At 32.6% G+C, this 25,797-nt stretch overlaps 1 protein-coding gene across 9 annotated transcripts in view; it reads right to left on the bottom strand.

Annotated features, from left to right (window-relative positions):
• The window catches only part of LOC139486791 (E3 ubiquitin-protein ligase MYCBP2-like), a 109,096-nt gene that overhangs the window by 25,596 nt on the left and 57,703 nt on the right, over positions 1 to 25,797 (bottom strand). For 8 of the 9 annotated variants that reach the window (XM_071271755.1, XM_071271759.1, XM_071271756.1 and 5 more), the window contains 19 exons: positions 25,668 to 25,784; positions 25,056 to 25,272; positions 24,495 to 24,619; positions 23,509 to 23,785; positions 22,964 to 23,029; positions 21,990 to 22,304; positions 19,173 to 19,283; positions 17,284 to 17,773; positions 16,903 to 17,049; positions 14,340 to 15,948; positions 13,739 to 13,946; positions 13,006 to 13,214; positions 10,689 to 10,862; positions 8,872 to 9,012; positions 6,145 to 6,285; positions 2,644 to 2,734; positions 1,972 to 2,105; positions 806 to 871; positions 134 to 373 (listed from right to left, as the gene is read on the bottom strand). In XM_071271755.1, coding sequence (XP_071127856.1) covers positions 134 to 373; positions 806 to 871; positions 1,972 to 2,105; positions 2,644 to 2,734; positions 6,145 to 6,285; positions 8,872 to 9,012; positions 10,689 to 10,862; positions 13,006 to 13,214; positions 13,739 to 13,946; positions 14,340 to 15,948; positions 16,903 to 17,049; positions 17,284 to 17,773; positions 19,173 to 19,283; positions 21,990 to 22,304; positions 22,964 to 23,029; positions 23,509 to 23,785; positions 24,495 to 24,619; positions 25,056 to 25,272; positions 25,668 to 25,784 — 4,878 coding nt within the window. Of the gene's footprint in view, positions 1 to 133; positions 374 to 805; positions 872 to 1,971; positions 2,106 to 2,643; positions 2,735 to 5,408; positions 5,502 to 6,144; positions 6,286 to 8,871; positions 9,013 to 10,688; positions 10,863 to 13,005; positions 13,215 to 13,738; positions 13,947 to 14,339; positions 15,949 to 16,902; positions 17,050 to 17,283; positions 17,774 to 19,172; positions 19,284 to 21,989; positions 22,305 to 22,963; positions 23,030 to 23,508; positions 23,786 to 24,494; positions 24,620 to 25,055; positions 25,273 to 25,667; positions 25,785 to 25,797 lie in introns of those variants that run through there. The other variant, XM_071271763.1, reaches the window with a different exon arrangement.

Below are 25,797 nucleotides of genomic sequence, written 5' to 3' on the forward strand. Positions count from 1 at the left end.
AGCAAATATTTTACAATTTTTTTCTTTCTTTCTTTGTTGTCTACATTGGCTTGTTTTCAAATCAAAGAATATTTGTACTCTTTATACAAATATCTCACTTTAAAACCATCTGCTTTAAACCATGATTCCATACCTGTGATGTCAGCATTCTGAAAACCCGAAGTGTTTCAGTCTCACAGTTCTCCTGTTGTAAATCTAGTGCACTCTTCTTTACAGAGAGGTAAATATTCTCCCCTTCCATCTCACCAAGGACCTTCACCTGACGGACCCTTAGATTATGGTCTGGACCTTTCAACTCAAGGTGGACACATCTACATTTGGGTTCTGGTATGTGACAACTGAGCCACCCTGTAAATCGTGTGTCCACATCAACCTAAGACATTGTAATGAATATTTCATTTATGTTCAAACAGATTAACTTTTTTTATTTTTCAATAAACATAAAAATCACACACGACTCTTGAACATATTTTAACTGATTTTGTCTCCCAATGACCTTAGTTCTTTGAATAACCTTTTGACGTCAAGCAACAATCACTTTTTAATTACCAAATAAATTTTTTTAAATTATGATGTTATATTTTAAGTGAACTTGTGTGATTTTAAAGTAATGACGGACAAGTGTAAATATGTCTATTGCCAAGCATATTTTATTTCATCCTAAAATACTTCCCATCTGGTTTTCAAAAGAAAAAAGTAGTTAAGTGCTTTCATTACTGTTGAATGAAAGGCACATTTAGAATTTTTTTATCAGCACACATACACGTTTTCTGTGCCAAAATCAATAATGTAAAAAAAACTTTACCTGTTCAAGTTTTGTTAAATCATCTGCACTAGGTCCTGCATTAATTGTTATTGATGCTACTTTATTCTGGAAAAGAAAATAAGCTGTCTCTTTGAGTAAAAGTTATATGGGCATAAAACCCTAAAAATTAAAGAGTGTTTGGCTAAGAAATAAAATTTATCATTCATACACAAATCCATAAAAGTTACAGTTTTTAATAAATGTCTTAGTCAGTTATGAAGTATTTTACATTACCTGGCAATGGAGTATAATCAAAATGTAAAATTATTCATAAAATGATATAAATTTGATATCAAAATACTGAGATATCTGTAATTATATAATTGTGCAAGTATGTGACTTAAATGCAACAACTAATTAAACAACTGGATCATGATATCTTGAACTATTGCTGCCTTTTTGTTCTTTTTCATGTATTGCCATGGCATTGTCAGTTTGTTTTTAACTTATAAGTTTCAATATCCCTCTACCATCTTTCAGCTGTTTTATTTGAAGTAATTTATACAAAATTAAAGGACTTCTTTGTATGCCACAATATTCCAATAATACTTTCATTCTATATCTCTGTAATTAAATCCACTATAACAGGGTAAGTTCAGTGATGATTTTGTTCATTTGTTGGTAGGTATGTATGTCAGCTCTGTGTTTCTGATAATTCTCTTTAACCAGTATTAACTTTCAATGATGCTTTCAGAAAATTGTTAAAATTTACTAAAGGTATTGTACCATTGTATATTTTTTATCCAGATGATTTTGAGGTGTCCTAAAGCAAAATAAGTTTCAAGTTCATTTGGACTTCAACTTCATTAAAAACTACCTCGACCAAAAACTTTAACCTGAAGCGGGACTGACAGACGAACTAACGGACAGATGAACGAACGGACGCACAGACCAGAAACATAATGCCCCTCTACTATCATAGGTGGGGCATAATAATACTTTGTATAATTTCTATAAATAGGGAGAAAAGATACAAATTTGTGAGCTCTATGATATCACAGATTTCAAATTGCCTTCCACTCAAACCTTCATCAAACATATGGTGGTTGTCTGACTTTAAATAAAAAAAAATATCAAATAAAAGTCTGTATCCTTTGCTTTGGACATTATGTAAGAAATTTGTGCCATAAATTTCTATACCATATCCATTTTCCATTCGTACTTACTGCTAAATCTCTGGTGTTGTCTATGTGAATATAGATTACTTTTGGGAAGGCCTTCATAAAACATGTGATGGTAACTGATTTAGTTTTATTCCTGTCCTCGTCTCCACTCTCCCAGAATGTTTCAGTTGAGTTATCTAAATAAAAAAAAGGAAACATTAAGAAAATAAATGGGGAATGTGTCCATGCTATACAGGTGATGCCCCTGCTTGCATATCATATAAAGTTATAAAGGGACATTACTGAAGAACAGCAAAAGTGATGCTACCAAAATTTGTAAAGGGGCATAACTCTAGAACAGTAAAAGTGACACCATCAAAAATCAAACTTGATCTGTATATTATGGTAATAAGCATTTTGTATAAATTTCATAACATTTGGTAGTGGCAAACTAAAGTTAGAAAAAATGTTAAAAGTTCACATAGTTATCTTCCTTATTTAAAAAGGGGCACTACTGTAAACTAACTAATTTTGGGAGTGATTTATTTTCGCGACTTTCACGAGTAGAAACATAACAGGAAAATAAATTGCCACAAATATGTATTTTTCCTTATCTATCTATTGAGACAATTTTAGAATCGCGAAATTGAATTGACGCAAAATGGATTAGGATAAACTTAACACGAAATAAAGTTTCCACGAAAATAAATTGGTTGACAGTATATAATAACTTACCTGTAAGACTTGATATCATTGCCTGTCTACTAGAAACCTTGATATCTGCTGAAGGTGTCAAATCTTTTAGGTTACAGATGGTGTAAGTAGCCTATAAAATACAAAATATATAATTGTAAAATCAAATATTTATATTGATTTGATGCTTGATTGATTGGTGTTAAACACCACTTTCATCACTATTGTGTTATTTTGTTGCAGTTAATTTTTATTGGTGGAGGAAGCAAGAGTGCTCAGAGAGAACCATCTGCCTGCAGTAGTAATACTGACAATCTTAGTCAATTAAGATTAGAGTTATGCACCTACAACCAGCCAGATTTGAACTCAAAACCTTAATGTAGCCAGGCTAGTGATACAGTAGTTAAACTGGTAAGATCACTTGGCCACTGAGGCCACAAAACAAGAATCTTAATAGTATATGTAATAAAACTTTTAGAAATATTTCTGATTTTACTCAGATTATTCAAAGCCTATGATGGTAACCTAGTCACTTAGTTGGTCATATTATAATTAAAGTGTTGAATTATTGTTGTGGAGAGAAAAAAATATATATATTTTTGTACATTTCTGAATGAACAACATATATCATAGGTCATTATTTTTTTTTTATCTTCCTTTGATATCAATGAAATTTGAATAAAATATAGGAAGCAAATACGATTTGATTGTCAATAACTGACTTATTAAAAAAAAGACAAACAGAATAAACTCTTGCTACAGCTAAAAACAAAGCATTGTTTGGTTGTTTTTATGCCCCACCTACGATAGTAGAGGGGCATTATGTTTTCTTGTCTGTGCCTCCGTTCGTCCGTCCGTTCGTCCGTCCGTCCGCTTCAGGTTAAAGTTTTTGGTCAAGGTAGTTTTTGAAGAAGTAAGTCCAATCAACTTGAAACTTAGTAGACTTGTTCCCCATGATATGATCTTTCTAATTTTAATGCCAAATTATAGTTTTGAACCCAATTTCATGGTCCACTGAACTTAGAAAATTATAGTGGGAAGTTCAGGTTAAAGTTTTTGGTCAAGGTAGTTTTTGATGAAGTTAAAGTTACATCAACTTGAAACTTAGTACACATTTTCCCTATGATATGATCTTTCTAATTTTAATTCCAAATTAAAGTTTTGACCCCAATTTCACGGTCCACTGAACATGGAAAATGATAGTGCGAGTGGGGCATTCGTGTACTGAGGACACATTCTTGTTTGTATTTGTTTTGGGTAGCTGTCAAACTGATATATACGACATACATCATCTTTGATACATTATTAGTAAATTTGTATTTTATACAAGTTAAACACATTATGATTTTATATGTCATTTGACCATGATCTTCCATGTTAAAGACATTCCATTGCCACTCAGGTATATAAGTACAGATATATAAGTGTATGCATGCCAACACCACAAAGGTAAATAACTATTATCAAACACTGGTTCTATAAAATCTCCTTTCCCAATTTTTGAAATCCAATATAATAAAAAGCACCACTAAGTATTTCACTTGTTTAATTAAATTCTTAAAATCTTATATTATTTGTCATTTCAGAGTTTAATATCAATAAAGAAACTTTTTTTTTAAATGATGAAACAACTATACATAATATTCTATAAGCTGTATTGCTTCTGAATGAAGTATTATTATTGTATTTTAATAGGAAGAAGAGCTAGGTGCATTATTATGTTGCTGAGTATATATCGACTTAAATTTACTAGACAAAAAAGAATAAGTATGATAAGAACTTTAATCTCAAAGTTTTAATAATCTAGATCTACATCTGTTAAATATTTCATTTTGCTTAATAAGTGTATCCACTAATGCAAATTCATGATCCACACATTCAAAAAAAATTGCTAATTATATATATATTTTTCAATTTAATTCATACCAAAATATGTAAAGAAATGTAGCACTTTGAGGCTAACAATTCCATATTTATGCAAATGTTTACAAATTTTTCTAATATCAAAGATAGACCCAAAATTGCCCTGGACTATTCTGTACAAGAAAAACATTAAGATTAAATATCACTGATATATCCACAATTCCATACAATTGTATATATGCCTTTCACTTACTGGTAGGAGGTACTCATCAGAAGTAAGAGTAAGAGGACCATATTTTGACCAAAAAATTGACTGTAATTTAGCCTATAGATTACATTTATTTTAGTTGGGGCCAGGTTTGGGAGTGCTGGGTGCACCCTTGTATCAATCCACAACCAGAGCAGAATAATGATACATTCATGAAAACATTAATATGAAATTAAAATACAAAGCATTAGTATTATCAGTATAGTTATGAGTTGCATTTAGTTTTCAAATATCAGAAACTTTCATTAATATACCTAAATCTAAAACTTTATAACTGCTCATTTAATTTTCAGTTGAAAGAGCAAAATTAATGTGACCTATAGTTGCTTGAATTGGCTTCATTTGGACTCTGTTAGATAGCTCTCTCATTGGCAATCGCACAACATTAATATTGATGGGACATAATCTCATTTTATACAAGAAATAAACTGCTTTTTCAAACCTGAACAAGAAAACTTTGAAATAACAGTCTAAATTTGTGTTCTGCAATGGAATCCATCAAAGCACTAACCATCAAATTATTATCATAAGTCTCCACCATGGAAAAAGTAACCAATTACAAAACTTCTGTGAAACTGATGTAAGCCAGACAATGACAAAAAACTTACAGATACCGTGTTGAACATTTAAATAAATCACACTTAAAGATTAAATATTGCACACAGAAAAAACTTACCACCCAAGATACAATTCTACTCTTAGCAATTTAAGTTTGAATAAATAAAAGATGCATGTACAAGAAGATCAAAATACTTACACGTATCTTAGTCTGTTTAAATTATAATGCAAACTTTCAAATTAGTACTGTAATGCGTTCAATGGTGAAGAACAAAAATACTTTCTATGTGATTTGAAAAATGCAGAGGTGGATTTGTAGAAACTAAGTAAAAAATACATAACAGTTGCAGGATCTATCCTATCTAATGTAAAATGCATGTACTAGGGGAGTGATTGATACAGGCTTCTTTGGACTCAATATCAAGGACTTATGCCCTATTCATGTTTTAATTCTAATTCTTTGCAGAATAAATCTAGTAGAGAACCAATTCAAAAGAATATATATATATTTTGGTTCTCTCTATATACAAACAATACCACAGTGTGTTTAACTAGGCTGAAAATACCCCCCAAAAAAAGATTTGTTTGGTTGTGGCTGTTTTATCTCTGCTGAGTATATCCAATAATATCTGTAAGGCTGTTAATAAACTTTACATGAATGAATCAAAATAATTGCATGCAAGATTAAAAGTCAAAACCAACTACCTAAAGCACACAACTAACAAATGAAAATAAAAACAACATAAAAATAGGGGTAATCCAATTCATTTAGCTTTAAAAAGGTAAAAAACACCTTACAAAATTAAAACACCTTATTAAATCACTTATCACCACCAAATAATAAATGATCTTACCTGTGCTGAGTCTGCAGTTTCTTCACTCTCCTCCTCAGATTTACTGAGTATTCTACTGATGTTACTGAAAACATGACTTTCATGTAGGAACTGATGATCTGAGGGTCGGAAGTTCAAACAGAAACAATGGACGGCCATTTGCTGAAATGATAAACTAGAGGCTCTAAAGAGCCTGTGTCGCTCACCTTGGTCTATGTGCATATTAAACAAAGGACACAAATGGATTCATGACAAAATTGTATTTTGGTGATGGTGATGTGTTTGAAGTTCTTACTTTACTGAACGATTTTGCTTCTTACAATTATATCTATAATGAACTTTGCCCATTAGTAACAGAGAACTATATTTGGTAAAAATTTACATAAATTTACCAAATTAATGAAAATTGTTAAAAATTGACTATAAAGGGCAATAACTCCTTAAGGGGTCAATTGACCATTTAGGTCATGTTGACTTATTTGTAGATCTTACTTTGCTGAACATTATTGCTGTTTACAGTTTATCGCTATCTATAATAGTATTCAAGATAACCAAAAACGGCAAAATTTCTTTAAAAATTACCAATTGGAGGGCAGCAACCCAACAACCAGTTGTCCAATTCATCTGAAAAATTCAGGGCAGATAGATATTGACTTGATTAACAATTTAACTTCTTGTCAGATTTGCTCTAGATGCTTTGGTTTCATAGTTATAAGCCAGAAACTGCATTTTACCCCTATGTTCTATTTTTAGCCGTGGCGGCCATCTTGGTTGAATGGCCAGGTCATCGGACACATTTTTCAAACTAGATACCCCAAAGATGATTGTGGCCTAGTAGTTTCAGTGGAGATTTTGTAAAAGATTACTTAGATTTATGAAAAATGGTTAAAGATTGACTATAAAGGGCAATAACTCCTAAACGGGTCAACTGACCATTTTGGTCATGCTGACTTATTTGTAGATCTTACTTTGCTGAACATTATTGCTGTTTACAATTTATCTCTATCTATAATAATATTCAAGATAATAACAAAAACCAGCAAAATTTCCTCAAAATTACCAATTCAGGGGCAGCAACCCAACAACCGATTGACCGATTGATCTGAAAATTTCAGGGCAGATAGATCTTGACCTGATAAACATTTATATCCCCATGTCAGATTTCCTCAAAATGCTTTGGTTTTTGAGTTATAAGCCAAAAACTGCATTTTACCCCTATGTTCTATTTTTAGCGGTGGCGGCCATCTTGGTTGGTTGACCAGGTCACGCCACACATTTTTTAAACTAGATACTCCAAAGATGATTGTGGCCAAGTTTGAATTAATTTAACCCAGTAGTTTCAGAGGAGAAGCTTTTTGTAAAAGATTACTTTAATTTACGAAAAATGGTTAAAAATTGACTATAAAGGGCAATAACTCCTAAACCGGTCAACTGACCATTTTGGTCATGTTGACTTATTTGTAGATCTTACTTTGCTGAACATTATTGCTGTTTACAGTTTATCTCTATCTATAATAATATTCAAGATAATAACCAAAAACAGCAAAATTTCCTCAAAATTACCAATTCAGGGGCAGCAACCCAACAACCCATTGACCGATTCATCTGAAAATTTCAGAGAAGATAGATCTTGACCTGATAAACATTTTTATCCCATGTCAGATTTCCTCAAAATGCTTTGTTTTTTGAGTTATAAGCCAAAAACTGCATTTTACCCCTATGTTCTATTTTTAGCAGTGGTGGCCATCTTGGTTGGTTGACCAGGTCACGCCACACATTTTTTAAACTAGATACCCCAAAGATGATTGTGGCCAAGTTTGAATTAATTTGGCCCAGTAGTTTCAGAGGAGAAGATTTTTGTAAAAGATTACTTTAATTTACGAAAAATGGTTAAAAATTGACTATAAAGGGCAATAACTCCTAAACCGGTCAACTGACCATTTTGGTCATGTTGACTTATTTGTAGATCTTACTTTGCTGAACATTATTGCTGTTTACAGTTTATCTCTATCTATAATAATATTCAAGATAATAACAAAAAACAGCAAAATTTCCTCAAAATTACCAATTCAGGGGCAGCAACCCAACAACCGATTGACCGATTCATCTGAAAATTTCAGGGCAGATAGATCTTGACCTGATAAACATTTTTACCCCATGTCAGATTTGCTCTAAATGCTTTGGTTTTTGAGTTATAAGCCAAAAACTGCATTTTACCCCTATGTTCTATTTTTAGCCGTGGCGGCCATCTTGGTTGGTTGACCGGGTCACGCCACACATTTTTTAAACTAGATACCCCAATAATGATTGTGGCCAAGTTTGGTTTGATTTGGCCCAGTAGTTTCAGAGGAGAAGATTTTTGTAAAAGTTAACGACGACGGACGCCGGACGCAAAGTGATGGGAATAGCTCACTTGGCCCTTCGGGCCAGGTGAGCTAAAAAAGCTGCATTTTATTCCCTGGATAATTATAATCAGCTGCTAAAAACTATATTAAATCTTATTTCTTTGAAGAAATGCAATAAGTCATTTAATTTGTGCAGATTAACATTTTTTTCAAATAATCAAATCTGTGCTTCTGAGGTTGTTTGCTAACATTTTAATTATAAGACCCTCAACAGTTTAAATACAATATATATGTACACAAACAAATTGATATACTAGTTTATTTTATAACAATAAAAGAGATGCTATATGGAACACTTCTTTTCCAAATATTACACACAAGAAAGCATACATTTAAAACATACCTGTATAGGTGATCCCCATGGTAACTGCATCATGACATCAGCAGTCGTCTGCAGTAATGTATGGAACACTTCCAACAATGGTTCAACTGCTTGGCCTGCTACAGTAACATCTTGTAATGGATGTTCACATACTGGTGCGTCCTGGAATATTCAAAATGAAATGTTTACATCAATTAAATAATGGGCAATCATTCTCAAATAATCAAAATTTGCAAATGAAGTTTGTATCATAAAAAGTCACATGAAGAAAAAAAATATATTATAAATTAGAGTTGCATATCATAGTAAAGTGAAGCTGACAGAAGAGAAGAAATCAAAATAAAATATTTGTTCTAAGAATTTAGATATCTATTTGGCTATTGTTTGCTGAAGATATATATTCAGCTAACAATAGATATAATTATATTCAATATACTGTGGATTCATTATTATTCTTGGATATTAATTTTCGTGGATTTCGTGGGTACATGGAAACCACAAATTTAAATGTTTAATGGATTATAAATTTGCTGCATGATTATATGCAGACTTTTGAAAACCCACTAAATCAAATATTTCCTTAACCCATGAAAATTGGTACCCATGAAAAATGGTACCCATGAAAAATAAAGGGCTGCGCTTAGGCGCATGATACGCCCGTTGCTCTTTTAACTTGTCTTTTATGCTTTAAATGAATTTATATGATCAACTAGAAATAGTGTGAGCCCTGTCAAATACAATAAAATGCACAAAAAAATTGGCACTATTAAGGCTACCTCAAATTTAACTAAGTTTGTTTTCTTAATTTTTCATCCATACATAAAATTTTGTGAAAGTGTTAGTTATAGTCCCAAAATTGGAAAAATCCCCCCTTTTTTAAGCATAAAAATTCATAACACAGAAATGTAAAATCTGAAATTTATAAAAATTGAAAGGGAGCTTACATTAATAGATATAAACAATTCACCAAAGTTTCATGGACATTAGTGAAAGCATTTTTGAGTTATTGTCCGAAGTGTTAAAAATCACCCTTTTTTTTATGAATAAAGCCCCATAAATCCAAAACTTAAAATCTGAAATTTATAAAAATTGAAAGGGAGCTTACATCAATAGATATAAACAATTCACCAAAGTTTCATGGACATTGGTGAAAGCCTTTTTGAGTAATTGTCCGAAGTGTTAAAAATCCCCCTTTATTTATGTATAAAGCCCCATAAATCCAAAACTTAAAATCTGAAATTAAAAAAAAACGAAAGGGAGCTTACATCAATAGATATAAACAATTCACCAAAGTTTCATGGACATTGGTGAAAGCCTTTTTGAGTTATTGTCCGAAGTGTTGAAAATCCCCCCTTTTTTATGAATAAAGCCCCATAAATCCAAAACTTAAAATCTGAAATTAAAAAAAAACGAAAGGGAGCTTACATCAATAGATATAAACAATTCACCAAAGTTTCATGGACATTGGTGAAAGCCTTTTTGAGTTATTGTCCGAAGTGTTGAAAATTCCCCCTTTTTTTATGAATAAAGCCCCATAAATCAAAAACTTAAAATCTGAAATTAAAAAAAACCGAAAGGGAGCTTACGTCAATAGATATAAACAATTCACTTAAGTTTCATGGAAATTGATGAAGGTGTTTTTGAGTTATTGTCCGAAGTGTGGACGACGGACGGACGGACGGACAGACGGACGGACGGACGGACGGACGGACAACGGTATACCATAATACGTCCCGTCCCGGGCGTATAATAAATGAATCCATAGTACGATTCTATTTGCAATCAAAATGATGTTATATATCATAATTCTTTCTTTATAGTAAACCAACAACACTTACCTCTTGATCTTTCTTGGGTTCTTTCTTCTTTTTTTCTTTCTCTTTCCCTTTCTCCGGTTCTTCTTCCTCTTCCTCTTCTTCCTCAGAGGGAGGTGTAAGTGAGGCCACGAAAAACCACATCAAATCATGTAAACAAACAATCTGTGTCACACTTCTCAGTAACCAGTTCAATGCCTGTAATAGTGTAAGTGATATAATAGAAAAAGCTCTAAGAAACTAATTTTGTTTGACCTGATATCACAGACTTTTGCATTCCTACACTTTATTCAAGGCTCTTTAACACTAGAGGAAGCATGGTTTTATTTCTCTAAAACTTATATTCATAACAATTTGATTTAATACAAATAGTAATAAGATTTAAATCCTTCACAATTTTAGTTTTAAATTTTCCTCCTAAACTGTTTACATGAAACTTTATTCATGTGATCTTTTATATGATACATTTTTGTGTTATAAATAATAAAGAGCAAGAATGTGTCAATGGTACATGGATGCACCACATGCACAATCATTTCATATGTTCAGTAAACTGTTAAATTGGGGTAGAAACTATAATTTGGCATTAACATTAGAAAGATCATATCATAAGGAACATGTGTAGTAAGTTTCAAGTTGATTGGACTTCAACTTCATCAAAAACTACCTTGACCATTAGAATCATTAATACAAAAATGGATTCTCTCTGATAAAATGGAATCCTCCAAACCTATGCATTCTTTTCTTCTCTACTTGCTGTAACCTCACCATGTTTTATAGTATTATTATGTATGTCTATGTATTTCTGTATACCATTGTATCAACATAGGTTCTTCAGAATAAAATATATATATATATAACCAAAAACTTTAACCTGAAAAGCAACAGATGGACAAAAAAATTAACAGACAGACAGACGTACAAACAAATGCACAGACCAAACTAGAGGCTCTAAAGAGCCTGTGTCGCTCACCTTGGTCTATGTGAATATTAAAGGAAGCAGATGGATTCATGACAAAATTGTGTTTTGGTGATGGTGATGTGTTTGTACATCTTACTTTACTGAACATTCTTGCTGCTTAAAATTATCTCTATCTATAATGAACTTGGCCCATTAGTTTCAGTGGAAAATGTTAGTAAAAATTTACAAATTTTATGAAAATTGTTAAAAATTGACTATAAAGAACAATAACTCCTAAGGGGGTCAATTGACCATTTCAGTCATGTTGACTTATTTGTAAATCTTACTTTGCTGAACATTATTGTTGTTTACAGTTTATCTCTATCAATAATAATATTCAAGATAATGACCAAAAACAGCAAAATTTCCTTAAAACTAACAATTCAGGGTCAGCAACCCAACAACGGGTTGTCCGATTCATCTAAAAATTTCAGAGCAGATAAATGTTGACCTGATAAACAATTTTACCCCATGTCAGATTTGCTCTAAATGCTTTGGGTTTTGAGTTATAAGCCAAAAACTGCATTTTACCCCATGTTCTATTTTTAGCAATGGCCGGGTCACCGGACACATTTTTCAAACTACTAACCCAAAAGATGATTGTGGCCAAGTAGTTTCAGAGGAGAAGATTTTTGTAAAAGATTAGTAAGATTTACGAAAAATGGTTAAAAATTTACTATAAAGGGCAATAACTCCTAAAGGGGTCAACTGACCATTTCAGTCATGTTGACTTATTTGTAAATCTTACTTTGCTGAACATTATTGCTGTTTACTGTTTCTCTCTACCTATAATAATATTCAAGATAATAACCAAAAACAGCAAAATTTCCTTAAAATTACTAATTCAGGGGCAGCAACCCAACAATGGGTTATCCGATTCATCTGAAAATTTCAGAGCAGATAGATCTTCACCTGTTTAACAATTCTACACATTCAGATTTGCTCTAAATGCTTTGGTTTTTGAGTTATAAGCCAAAAACTGCATTTTACCCCTATGTTCTATTTTTAGCCATGGCGGCCATTTTGGAAGGTTGGCCGGGTCACCAGACATATTTTTTAAACTAGATACCCCAATGATGATTGTTGCCAAGTTTAGTTTAATTTGGCCCAGTAGTTTCAGAGGAGAAGATTTTTGTAAAAGTTAACGACGACGACAGACGACGGACGACGGACTACGACGCCAAGTGATGAGAAAAGCTCACTTGGCCTTTTAGGCCAGGTGAGCTAAAAACATAATGCTCCTAAGTGGGACATGAAAAAGAATACTTTACACGAACGGTTTCAGTGTAGGTATTAGTTACATCTATTTTTCTTTAAATTATTTGGTTATTTTTCAATCAATTTTCATATTTTTGTTCTACAGTACTTATAGTTCCTTACCTGCATGCCAAATACTCTACAAGCTGCCTTCCTAAGTGCTTGTCTCATGGCGAGTTGTAACCCATCAAGGTCATGTCTCTGGACTATGAAGGACATCACAGGTCTCTGTAATGTTCTGTCACCATCATTTTCTGAACCGCCCTTGTCTACAGATTTTATAAGTGCAGACATGGCAGCTGAGGGGTGCTTTAACAGGGACATCCCACCATCTACAAAAATAGAAAAGTGTGTTGAATAATAAACCTAAAACTTTCACGCTATGTACAAGCAGCAACTAAGCTTTGCATCTTTATGTACATGTTGTAGAATCTCTCTTTTAAATTGTTGTAGAAAAATATAATTACATTTTATTAAACTGAATTAAATACCCCAGCAATAATTTATTTGCCCTGATGATATCAGTTTTATTCTCTTTGGCACACCAATCCATTAATTCATTAAAATTATAAATATTCAACATATGTTCAACAAATTGTGCAATATTATCACATGAAATGTTTCAATTACAGATGTTTTTGAGGAGTAGGTTTCAGGGATAAAATTTAAGAGTTCTACTATTGATGCTAGAAAGTTTCATGTGAAATTGAACTTAGCCTCTATTTCCTGATCCCAGTACAATTTTCCAAAGCATTCAAATGCAAAACAGTTTTGACAGGCAGATGGCCTACTGGTTCCATTTTTTATTACTTTCCCAAATATTTAAAGAAGAAAAAATGATTGTGTATTACAATACCTGTGACACCTCCACTATTATTCCTTCGTCTACCAGAAAACTTATTTCTATCATTATTATCATCATTATCAGATACATATTCTGATATACTTCTTTGGAAGGCTGTTTTCTTAGGAGCTTGATCTTGTTCTGATTCTGGACTGGTACCAGCACTTCTGGGGGTCAGTTTGTTGTCAGAAGCATTGCTGTTGTTTTCTATATTAAAGTCCTTTTAAAAAAATAAAGTTATTAATGCAACTTTGTTGTAACAGTTGTATAATGATTTGGTGTATTAAAATTTTCTTTCAGACTTAGTTTACACTATCTAAAATTCCATGTTGTATTCCTTTTCTTTTATCAAGTATCAAGAGGTCTCATTAAATCACTGCAGACAGAAAAGCTAGTGGCAATTTTAGAGTATTCAAAGCAATAATTCATTAGCAGTACATTTATGAAGATTTTTCATAAGGATTTTCTTTTAAAAGAAAGTATCAGTACAGCCATTCAAATGTAAATAAAAAACATACAGGTATATTAATTTTGTTTTAGATTTGAAGTATTATTGCCTCAAAAAAAAGCTTTCAGAAAAAAATATACAATAGAAGATACACAACAACTATACCTTAGGACTAAGTGGTGATATATGTGACAGAGCTGGTCTCATATCCTGTCCCAGTGACCCTGACCTAGCTAATGGGCTGTGTCTAGGTTCTGTAGGTAGTCTAGGTCTGGTGAATGACACATTTTTAGTTGCTATACTCATAGAACCAGATCTTACAAATACTCTCTCGTCAGCATCAATGTAGAAATCATCAGCAAAAGCCGAGTCAGAGTTCTGTGCCCCTTGTCGTACAAGAAATGTGAAGGGAACAGGTGGAAATGGATTTAGTTCTTGTCCATACTCTTCATTCACACTAGGAAGCAGTAAATCAGAGTTGTGTTGGTTATTATGTTTTTTATGTGACTGGACTGGTAATGTGAAACCTGATGCACTAGCTAAATCTAATAAAAACATGGCATTAGCTTTCAATACCACATGTGGATCCTGAGGACTCAGAATTGCTTGAGCTCTAGACTGTGCATTTTTCTTCTTTAATTTCTTAGCTTTGTCCTTTTCTTTCTGTTGTTGTTTTTTATCCTTCAGATATTTGTCTCTACATGTTTCACATATCAAATACCATCCACTTCCTCCATAACCCCCTTCCCCACAGTTTCCAGCCCATCCACCACAGAAGTTTCCACTACTGTTGTATCCCTTGCCTCCTGCATGTCGGCCACATCCAGGGTGGGCCTGTCGCATATGGTATGTCACAGGATGTGGGAAAGTCCCACCACATAATTCACACCAGGTGTCGCCTTTATATGCAGCTCCGCCTCCTCCTCCACCACCAAAGATTCCAACCATTGCTTCTCCAATAGCATTTCCTCTCATTACTTGTTTGTGCTCTTTCTTTTTCTTATTTTTCTTTTCCTTCTCCTTCTCTTTGTCTTTCTTTTCTCCTTTCTTAGCTTTCAATGTCACAGCAGCACTTGGGTAGACCAAATCTTGTAAAATTACTCGTAATATTCCACATGACAATTCTTCCCAGAAATACACCAAATGTTGTAGAGTAAGGGGAAGGGCTGATGATTTATCCTTGTCCTTGTCAAGGTCATCTTGTCCAAAATGGCTGACACTTCCTTCAGACTTATGTCTTTCTACTGGTTTCTTGTTATATTTCAATTCTTTGGCCAACACAGGTGAGTCAGCCTTGTCACTTTTGTCTGATTTGTCTGACTTATCTGACTTCTCAGAATCACTCCTTAAAAACTGGGGTTCTAAATTAAAACGAACTCTTGCCTCATTGATATTAATATTTTCTCTTGTTTTATTAAGATCTTTGCTTGAATCAGTAGCATGCCTGACTCGAATATTTTTCTCCTGTTTTTTCTTAGTGGCAAATTTTGACATTTCTTTCTTCAAATCAGGATGAAATTTCAAGAACGAGGCACACGCCATAGCGTCATGGACAATACCTTCATGCCAAAGGAAGGCAGCAAATACAGCTCTCAAACATTCTGCTACAGATGGGGATAAGGCCTCTTTCACTGGCTCTTTAGGTTTTTCAAGGATGGTTGAAGTGGAGGAAGATCTATTTCTGGCTACAGGAGCTACATCTTGGATAGAAGGTGAATTTGGACGTTTTGACCGTAGTTGTCTTCTATCTTTTCGCCCTGGTTTAGGAGACATCCTAAAAATATATCATGGTATAAATAACTTTTGATTATTTCTGTATTCAATTTGGATTCATTTATATTTTGTTGATTGAGGAAAATGGTATTTTTGTTGATTTTGAATTTTGTGGTTTGTCAAAGCCTACATACAAACCAAAAGAAAATGTGTACTTCCTTCAAAAGGACAAGGTACGATAAGGCCTGTTTTTGGCCCCCCTTTTTCTCATTTTTCAAATTCGCAAGTGGGTGAGGTGAGGGGGGGTAACTTTCTGTTTTTATTCAAATATTGTAATTATAATTCATTTTGTGGGTGATTTTACAACAAATATAAATTTTTTAGTGCCTGCGCCAACGTGACCCAGGATTTTTTTATTCCAATGTCATGAGAACTGTTTTTGCTGTCTAAATCACCATAATTTTTCCCAGGTCACGTAGGCGCACGCTATTGAATTTTAAGAAACAATAGCCAAAAATCGTTATTTTTCCTTCTTTCAACATTTTTGATGCCCTTTTACCCCCCTTACCTCACCCACTTTCTAAAATTAATGGTTTTGAAGTTCATCCAAACAAACTTCAAACCTAAGGGAATATTTTAATGTGATAAGTAGCTTTCCAAAACAAAATTAAGAAAATGAGAAAATAGGGGGGCCAAAAACGGGCCTTATCGTACCTTATCCTTTAAATTTGTGGTTTACCCATGAAATCCACACCAACTGATTCAAAAGAATAATAATAAATCCACAGTATAACAAGAATGTCATTACCCTTAAAAAAAATCCTAAAGCCTCATTTTGAAAGTCAACAAGCAGCTTAATAAGGTAATGAAAATTTCAAATCCATTGTCCATTTATTCAGAACCATATTGAAATCATTATCATACTCTGTTCTAATTTAATCAAAATCATACTGAATGTATGGTTAATATGGAACTAATCTTTTTGATCATATAGAAAAGTGGATAAAAATTCTACCTTGGTGATTCATCTTTAGCTGATCCAGTTCCTATGTTGAAGTATTTATCAGCAGCAGTCTGGTCTGACCCTAGTACAGGAGATGACCTTGGGGAATTGTGATACAGCAAAGGACTGCTCCCTCTCCTAGGACTTCCTCTCTGTGGACTGAAATCAAGAAGAAAGACATTTTAAAGACAAGTAATGAATCAAGTTGAATCAGATACAACTATGTATAATGTGTTATCGGATAAAACAATTTGATTGAAAAGTTACTCATGTTGTATAATTATATTGAAATTAAAAGTATTAATTCTAAATAAATCAATTCAGCAAGAAACAAGTCTTTTTTATTTTTAAAGGAAATTGCACAGTAGTTTTCAAAAAAGTTTAATAGCATACCTTATGGTTCTAACAGGAGAAGTGTGCCTAGGACTTCCAAAACTTTCTCTTCTTTGTGGTACAGGACTTCCCATACTATCCTTCCTCCCAGAGAGTGTCGGAGGACTTCCAAAACTGTCTCTTCTAGCAGGTACTGAACCATGGCTGGTACTCAGTAGACTCTCCCTCAGAGGAGATGACCTGCCATCTCTTGCAGCATCTGACAATCTCCCCTTCATTTGAGGAGAGCCAGGAGGTGATTGGGAGAAACGATCAAACGATGGTTCCTTCTTTAAATTCTTTTTTCTTATAGGTATAGGACTATTTGGGGGTGTTGTAAAAAGTTCCTCTTTCAGTGAAGCTTGTGATGAAGATTCAGACACCACAGTCTTAGAATCTGATTTAGAAAGTCTGGGACTGAGGCTCCTAATCGGGGAGCCTGTTCTTGGGGAATCTGATTTTGAATGTTTAGGACTGACGCTCCTAATAGGTGAGCCTGTTCTTGGAGAATCTGAAATAAGAAGATATAAACATTTTTCATGAATTTATGACAATAGCAATGGGTTTCTCTCCATATTAATGCATCTTTGACCCTCAAAATTGAAATACCCTTGAGCAAAATTTTCTTATTTTTTACGCCTGAAATGTACCTGATGAAAGTTATTCCAGAACAACTGAAGTGTTAATTAACCCATTCCTCCATAATGACGCTTTTTGACGCCACCCCCTTTACTTCATAATGACGCCTTTTGACGCCTGTGCAGTACCTCAGTTGAAACGCTTTGATTACAAAATGTCTGCATCAGACTTAAAAAAGTTTGTATCCAATATGAAAAGAATATTCATGAGAATATCTGACTTGAATTTCATTGATGAAATATTCGTTTTTCACAATGCATTATAACTTTAAACCTGATGATTTTTTTTTATTGAAAAAATCCTATGCAAATCAAGTATGTGAGAGAAAAAAATCCATGGAGGAAAGGGTTAATTGTAATACGGGTGCTGGATTTTCTAGCTGTGTTGAAGACCAATTTGTGGCCTTTGGCTGTTTTCTGCTCTTTGGTCAGGTTGTTGTTTCTTTGAAACATTCCCCATTTCTATTCTCAATTTCCAATAATGATTTCTTTTCATTTTTCTTGTTACGTTAAAAATAAGACTACATGAAGATGCATTTGACTTAGTTTAGAGGTGAAATTTTCCACATTGAATACAGCTAATTTTTTAAAGTCATAAGAAACCTCAAATTAAAAAAAATAATGCATATGTTTTTTTATAACTCAATGGATAGTTTTCATTATAAAACTTATGTACATATACTTTTTTCTGAAGAAAATTCTTTAATTTACTCATATTTAGAAGAAGTTTACTTTATTTTATTTTTATTTCCCCAACATTTTCTGTATGCAAAGTGACCTCAGTGTGACCCATCTCGTAAAAATCCGGTGATCGCAATACGCATGGATGTCCTTAAAATAAACTATTATTTGAATTTACATGTTAAACACGTGCTCAATTTCCATGCTTTTTTGTTTATTTTTTGTCAATTGTTGACAAACAGGTGACAATTAATAAACTTCGGCTTCAAAACATGAACTTTAATTACCTGCCATATTTTCACAATAACACTGACCGATTGAAAAAAAAATTGACGATTATACGAAATTTACATGAAAAAAAAACATAAATTCATGCACAGAAGACTAAGTTTATGATGTTTGTATGCATTGGTTAAAGAATTGTAAGAACTTTATTTTTCACCGGTCACTCATTTCTTATGACTTTAAATCAAAATGCTTTTAACTTAGTCTTGACCAGCTTAACAAATTTTTTGAATACCTCACATTTTTAAATTAAATAAATGGAAATAAACTATAATTATTAATGACAAGCTAATAAAAGCTCATTACCTGCCACATCAGGTGCTAAGTGAGGACTAGAACTTCTTGATCCAGATTTTTTAGGGGTCCCTGGAGGGGATGGTACTGGTGTTGGACCATTTCCATTGGCTCTACTCTCACCTGGAAAGATAAATTGGTAAATATTTATCTGTATTTCTATATTTGAGAAAGTAATCTTAGGCTATGAAATCTATTAACAAAGCATCATAAATCAAGTTTAATACAGTTAATTCTGATATTTTAGTTGTGTTTTTATGAAGGTGAAAATTAAAACAGGACATGTTTCGTTTTTTTTCAATTTTGACCATTACTTTTAGCAGTATTTCCTGAAATATCAATAACTATCTTTTTAATTTTTGTCCATTCCAACACACTTTTTGGGGAATTTACAGTGAAACTGATACATAAATACCGAGTTAAATAAATTCCAATGGTAAAGAAAACCAGAAAGTGTATAAAGATTCCTAAAAGATTTCTTCTGATCTTATAAATTAACCATTACATATACATGTATACTATATTGTGAATATATTACTAAAATTGAAATCAAAAAGTTTGAATAGCATGAAATAAGAGAATAAAAATCTAGAAAACAAATTTAACATGCCCACTTCTCTACAGTGTTTTAAATCAAAGTTACTGTTGCTTTAAATAATTAAATAAGTGACACTTTATTAACTCCCCTGAATGTATGTTTTCAGCTCATATAATGATGAGCTTGCAAGTCAGATTAAGGTTGAGTACAGTGAACGGGTTATGTCACAGAATTTGGTACTTTGGCCCATTGAACTATTACTGAAAATCCAAAAAATTAAAGCATTTATCTCTTATATTTTCTAAATCATTACTCTTTTAATTCTTTTAAAGTAGGTGACAATATGATTATTTCATATCATCAAAACAGAAATGTATGTATCAACAACATTATTCAAAAAAAATAATTATAGATTTGAAATCGGAGATTTGATATGCTTTTAAAACATATTTTAGATTCCATGTGCTTTCTATACAAATGCATGCCTTTTTTGAAAGAATTTAATCAGTAATATATCAGAAAATAAAAGAGATAAATGCACCATTTTTTTTTAGAATAATCAGTTATAGTTCAACAAGTCAAAGTTGTATGCGAATTTTCACCAAAATCTCTGACATAGCCCATTTACTTGTACCTTGATCTTAACTCTTTTCATGGAGTAAATATATCATGAATCTGAGAAATTGGCAGGTCAATAAATTGACTTGCATCATCAATTATCCAATTATTTAAAAATCTGTGATTGATCAATCTTTTATTCTTATTTTGTCTTTCTTTGGTTATGCCTTTTTTTGCAGATTTAGGTGAAAATTCACTACTAGCTATGGTAGCTAAATCAGTAAGTGAAACTTTATTTGTGCTCTGCTATGGACAAAGAACAATAAAAATAAAAATAGTTTAACAAAAATATAAGCTACAACACACAATATTCAACTAAATAATCTCCATAAAATGACATCCTACAAAACAACATTTATGTTACCATGACAACATCAATAAGCACTATCAGCCTTGTTACCTATAATGGCCGCCAGCCTTTTTATAGATGTACTCCTAATAACATCTAACTCTTCATGCCTAAACCATGTGGACACTTGCTTATAATTTTTACTTGAAGGTGAACACGACTTCACTGAGCAGCAAAACAAAAATTAAAAACAGGCAAAATCATTAATTATTGGTCAAAGCACCATGCTAACTTAAACAAAGCATAGTTTAACATGACTGGTATACAAAAAAAAAAATTGCAACTGAAAATGAACTGGATACGTAAAAATCTAAACTCAAATATCATGTTCAATTTTGTTCCTGGGCACAAAACTGAAGCTGTACATTATTTAAATGTTGAACCACTGCACATTAAAGCGAATTACACGGAATGAATATCATGCTGTGGAGTGTGGAGAGCAAATCATGTTTTTAAAGCCAAAATGTGTGCTTATAAAATATCCTGCATAAAGTAACCAGACAACATTACAGGACTCATTCCACAAGAACCACTCACCAACTAGGTGACTTAGTTTCATAATATCCTTGCAGCTACATACTAAAGTTTTATTAAGATTATATAACACCATGCTAAGCCATTATGATATCCCTTAATCCTTGATTAAACAGTTAACATTGTCTGGGGTTGTTAATTTCAATTTGTCTTTGAATCATTTAAGTTAAATTTCAATCAAAGTAATAAATTAAACTGCTGTTTGTTGGTCATGATGTCCCAGAAAAGAGAAAATTTCATAATTCTGAAAATGCTTTCCCTGACCTGTTATGTAAAATTGTACTATATAAAAATTAAGTTAAATTGCTATTCAATTTAATAGTAGTCTTCAGGTAGCATTTGCTCAAAAAATCTTGAATTCCAAATGCAGTTGACCTTGTTAACGTAAATATAAATGAAAATAAAGGTAAACAAAATATTCTACCATCCGTTTGAGCATAATCAATTTTGTTTTGATCTACAAAAAGTCAACATAAAGATAGTCATCTCAAAATCTTCCATAATGTCAAGGACAAATTATTCAAACCTCACTAAATTCTAGCTCTTAAACAATTGAATTATGCTCATATACATTAATATTATTTATATACAATAATATTATTCATATACATATGCATACATGTATATTATGTTCATATACAGTACATGTACATTACACTCATATACATTTACATTAGGTTCTTACACATTTACATTACACTCATATACATTTACATTAGGCTCTTACACATGTGCACGACTTATCTTACAAGCTTTAAGTTAAAACCTTCTAACTAAACATAATACAAACCTAAAGCCTTGACTAAATCTTTCACTGATACGCCCTGTAACTCTGGTGGTATTCCTGGGTCACGTCTGGATGATTTAGGTGACCCTGATACAGGTGACCTTGTCGTTGACATCGGTGACTTTGATCGTACTGAAGTGTCCATCTTGGCAAATGAAGCAGAGCTAGGGGTGAAGGGTGATTCTGATCCAAATGAAGGATGTGATGTGGTATGCGTCATGTCTGATGATTGGAAGGAGCTGTCGAAACTGGCTCTTCCTGCATACCCTTCACTGATTGGTCTCTGTCCAAATGTAGGGGCTGGGGATGGAGTACTTCCTATAGATGAAAAGAAACATAGTGATATTACATTTAATTCTATTAGCTAACAGACTTACAAGAATAATGGATCAGACAAATATATAATAAGATTCTGTCAATTTTGGTTGGATTTATATATAATTTCAAGCCAAATTAGCTTGTGAAGCTATTTTCTTTATTGATTAATGCATTTTGATTTGGTGATCAAGAATTGCATCAATAATTGCACAGCAATTCAAGGACCCATAGTTTTACTGGCTTTCTTAAGCAATTCAACTGACTCAACTCTCATTGTGCAGTAAAATTCAACTGACTCAACTCTCATTGTGCAGTAAAATTCCACTGACTCAACTCTCATTGTGCAGTAAAATTCAACTGACTCAACTCTCATAGTGCAGTAAAATTCAACTGACTCAACTCTCATTGTGCAGTAAAATTCCATCAATCATACAAACTCAACCAAAACAAAATTCAGAAAATTTGGGCTGTCTGTTTTGAAAGCGAAAATATCTAAAGATTTTGTAATTTATTTTACCCCATAATTACCATGCTTGTGTGTAATTTTTTTAACAATAATCATAGTTTTTTTCATCTTTTATCGTACATGCTAGCCCTCTTGTTTGTATCTAAGTGTTGTATTTTATAATGTAAAGCTAATCTTTCCTACTAAATTTTACCTTGGAATCCAAAGGAAAATACATTTGTTGGTAGACTGGCACTTCTTCCAAATCCTCCAGATGGTGCTAAAAACAAAATAAAAAGAATACTTAAATCTATATCAATGTAAATATAATACCTAGGATGACATTGACTTGATAGTTTCCATATCTTTTCTGCATAGCATGAACTTATTTTCAATTTAACATTTTGTCTTCATTTCCAAGCTCAAACTCAACATTACAGTGTCAAGTATTGAAAGGATTTTTGTGTAAAATATGGTATAATTTTTTAGCTTTTATTTTCCTAAATTGATGTCAGCCTTTGATTTAGGTTCATGAAAAAAAGTTATTAAATCTATAAAAATCTATTTAATAAAATAACAATTATTGTACAAAATCCAAATCAGATGAACATAGAAATAAAGCATATGAAAAATATGTCATATAAATTCAGTTCATATTTCAAGGCAAACAGGCACTTAAAAAAGAATGAATATTTTTGAGGTGCTGCTGAAATACTGTTTCCTTGCGATTAAAAAACAATAAATGTAAAAAATAAATACCTGGACCTAACAAAGAGCCAAATACAGAGTTAACAGATGGAATCTGAGTTGATGCTCCAAAATTAAACCCTCCTGTGGCCCCATTAGGAGGGGAACTAAAGGAAAAGGGTTCATTCTCTACAGGAGTGATGCCTTCTTTAACATCACTTTCATGCTGGAGATAGACTATCCCTTCTTTGCCCTGAACCAAGGTCCAGAACTCTCCTTTCTTTGTCTGACAGAAATTCTCAGCACTCTCTGGATCAAGTTTTATCCAATAACCATCTTGATTAGTTTTCTACAAAACAAAACACAAGGGTCATATATATTTATGTCGAAGAATAAAATTGCTTGTTCATAACTTTCAAAACAAGTGAAACTGCGAGCTACTGCTCACTGATGATACCCCTGCCGCAAGTGGATAATATTAATAGTGTAAAAATATGCAAGTGTTCAGTAAACAGGAAGTTGTTGAGTGATGAATCTGAAAACACATCATATGGTATAGCTGACTTATATAAACCTTAAAACCAAATTTCAGAAATCCTGGTATTGTAGTTCCTGAGAAAAATGCGATGAAAAATATTCATGGGACGGACGAACAGAGGTAAAACAGTATAACCCCCCCCCCTCTTTTTTAAAGCGGCCTTTTTTAAAGCGGGGGTATAATAAAACAGACAAGTTTTGTTTTAACCAGCAACTGATAACATCAGTCTCAAATTATTATTCATAAAAAAAAGTTATCTCCCTTGAATTATAAAGATCAAGATTTAATTATTTATAAATTGTGAAGAAGGAATATTGAATGGATAAATTTTGCTGAGACTTACAATATCAACAGGGTTTACTTTAGTCATTGTAATTCAACTTTTTTTGTCCAAAAAATTATGAATCATAAAATCCTAGGTCCCCGAGTCCCTGAGAAATTCAGAATTTTGTAACAGGTGCCATTTAATTTCCATTACAAAAATTTCTCTGTAAAACAAAAGTTTCTGTTTACTACTTACATCTGCAATGGCTAAAACTTTATCTTCTAATGTAAACATTCCAACAGGTGTAGATTTCAGTCCTGCTCCACATCGAATGTTGTGTCCAAAGGAGCCACATTTTATAACTTGATAAACACCAGGACCTATAGTAAAAATTTAAGACAAGATTTAATCTTGCATGTTTGACTGAATGATTGGATTAATAAATGCATTTATTTATGGACCGTTTTCTAAGTTCTTTAATCAATAAAACTGACTTACAGGATGTATCTAAATCCATATATCATATAAACAAATACAACCATAATTTCAACAATAAGGCTATTTTTAATGTGAAAATTACCTTTGCTATAAAATGACAATGATTGTGTGTAGCCTTTTAAAAAATGACAGGAGAACATTGCTAACTTATTGCTGACATGGAGCAAAAACAACTATTAAATTGATGATACAGTCCCATTTAGGCAGTTGTAGAAACTAAAGCTTCAAGAACTATTTTTTTTATAACTTTGAAACTTTTTGTTCAATAACCCCCCCCTCCCCCCCATTCCCTTCTCCTTTGTGTTATCTTTTACTTACCTCTTCTATGTTTAGTAGCCTCAGCTTTGAGATTTCTCCTGATAGTTTCCTTGATCATTTCCTTTGCTATAGACTTTGGTTCCTCCACTGGTACCAGTAGAGTTTTGCCGAGATGTTGGTTATACTGTAGAACCCAGCCTTCAATGTGACCATTTGTACAGTGCTCTCTGATAGACTCCTGGCTAAGTCTCAGCCATACACCATCATCATTGTGGATCTAAATTAGTTAACATTATAAATAATTTAGTCCTTCCAATTAAGTTATTAAATTTTTACAATACTAACAATGTTAAAGTTACAAAGATAAACAAGTTCAGAGTCTTTCAAATTCAATGCTTAAAGTTTTTCCATATGCTACTGATACACAAGCATTTACCCTTAAACATAATCCATTTCATTTTTACTCAAAAGTTAGACATCAGAAACATTTATTTCAATTATTTAATGTGTGTCTGCTGTTGTACTGGTGTATAGGTTCTAAGCTGTCTTGTAAAATATCTAAATACGGATTTGAATGTCATGTCACATCATTTTCACTTGTGTCCTTTAAACGAATTCAATTTACTATGATGTCATGACACAAAAAATTCCAAACTTGTCCGTATCACTTACCTCATCAACAAATGCAATTATTCCTTCAGGGGGAATAACTCCTATCTGTTCACTTTGCAGTGATGGGTTAGTTCTAGCTCTCAACCCAGAACTATATTTCTGTACAAACTTTCTCAACTGAAAATAATGA

This window comes from Mytilus edulis, chromosome 8, assembly GCF_963676685.1.
Source record: "Mytilus edulis chromosome 8, xbMytEdul2.2, whole genome shotgun sequence".
Lineage (NCBI taxonomy): Eukaryota > Metazoa > Mollusca > Bivalvia > Mytilida > Mytilidae > Mytilus > Mytilus edulis.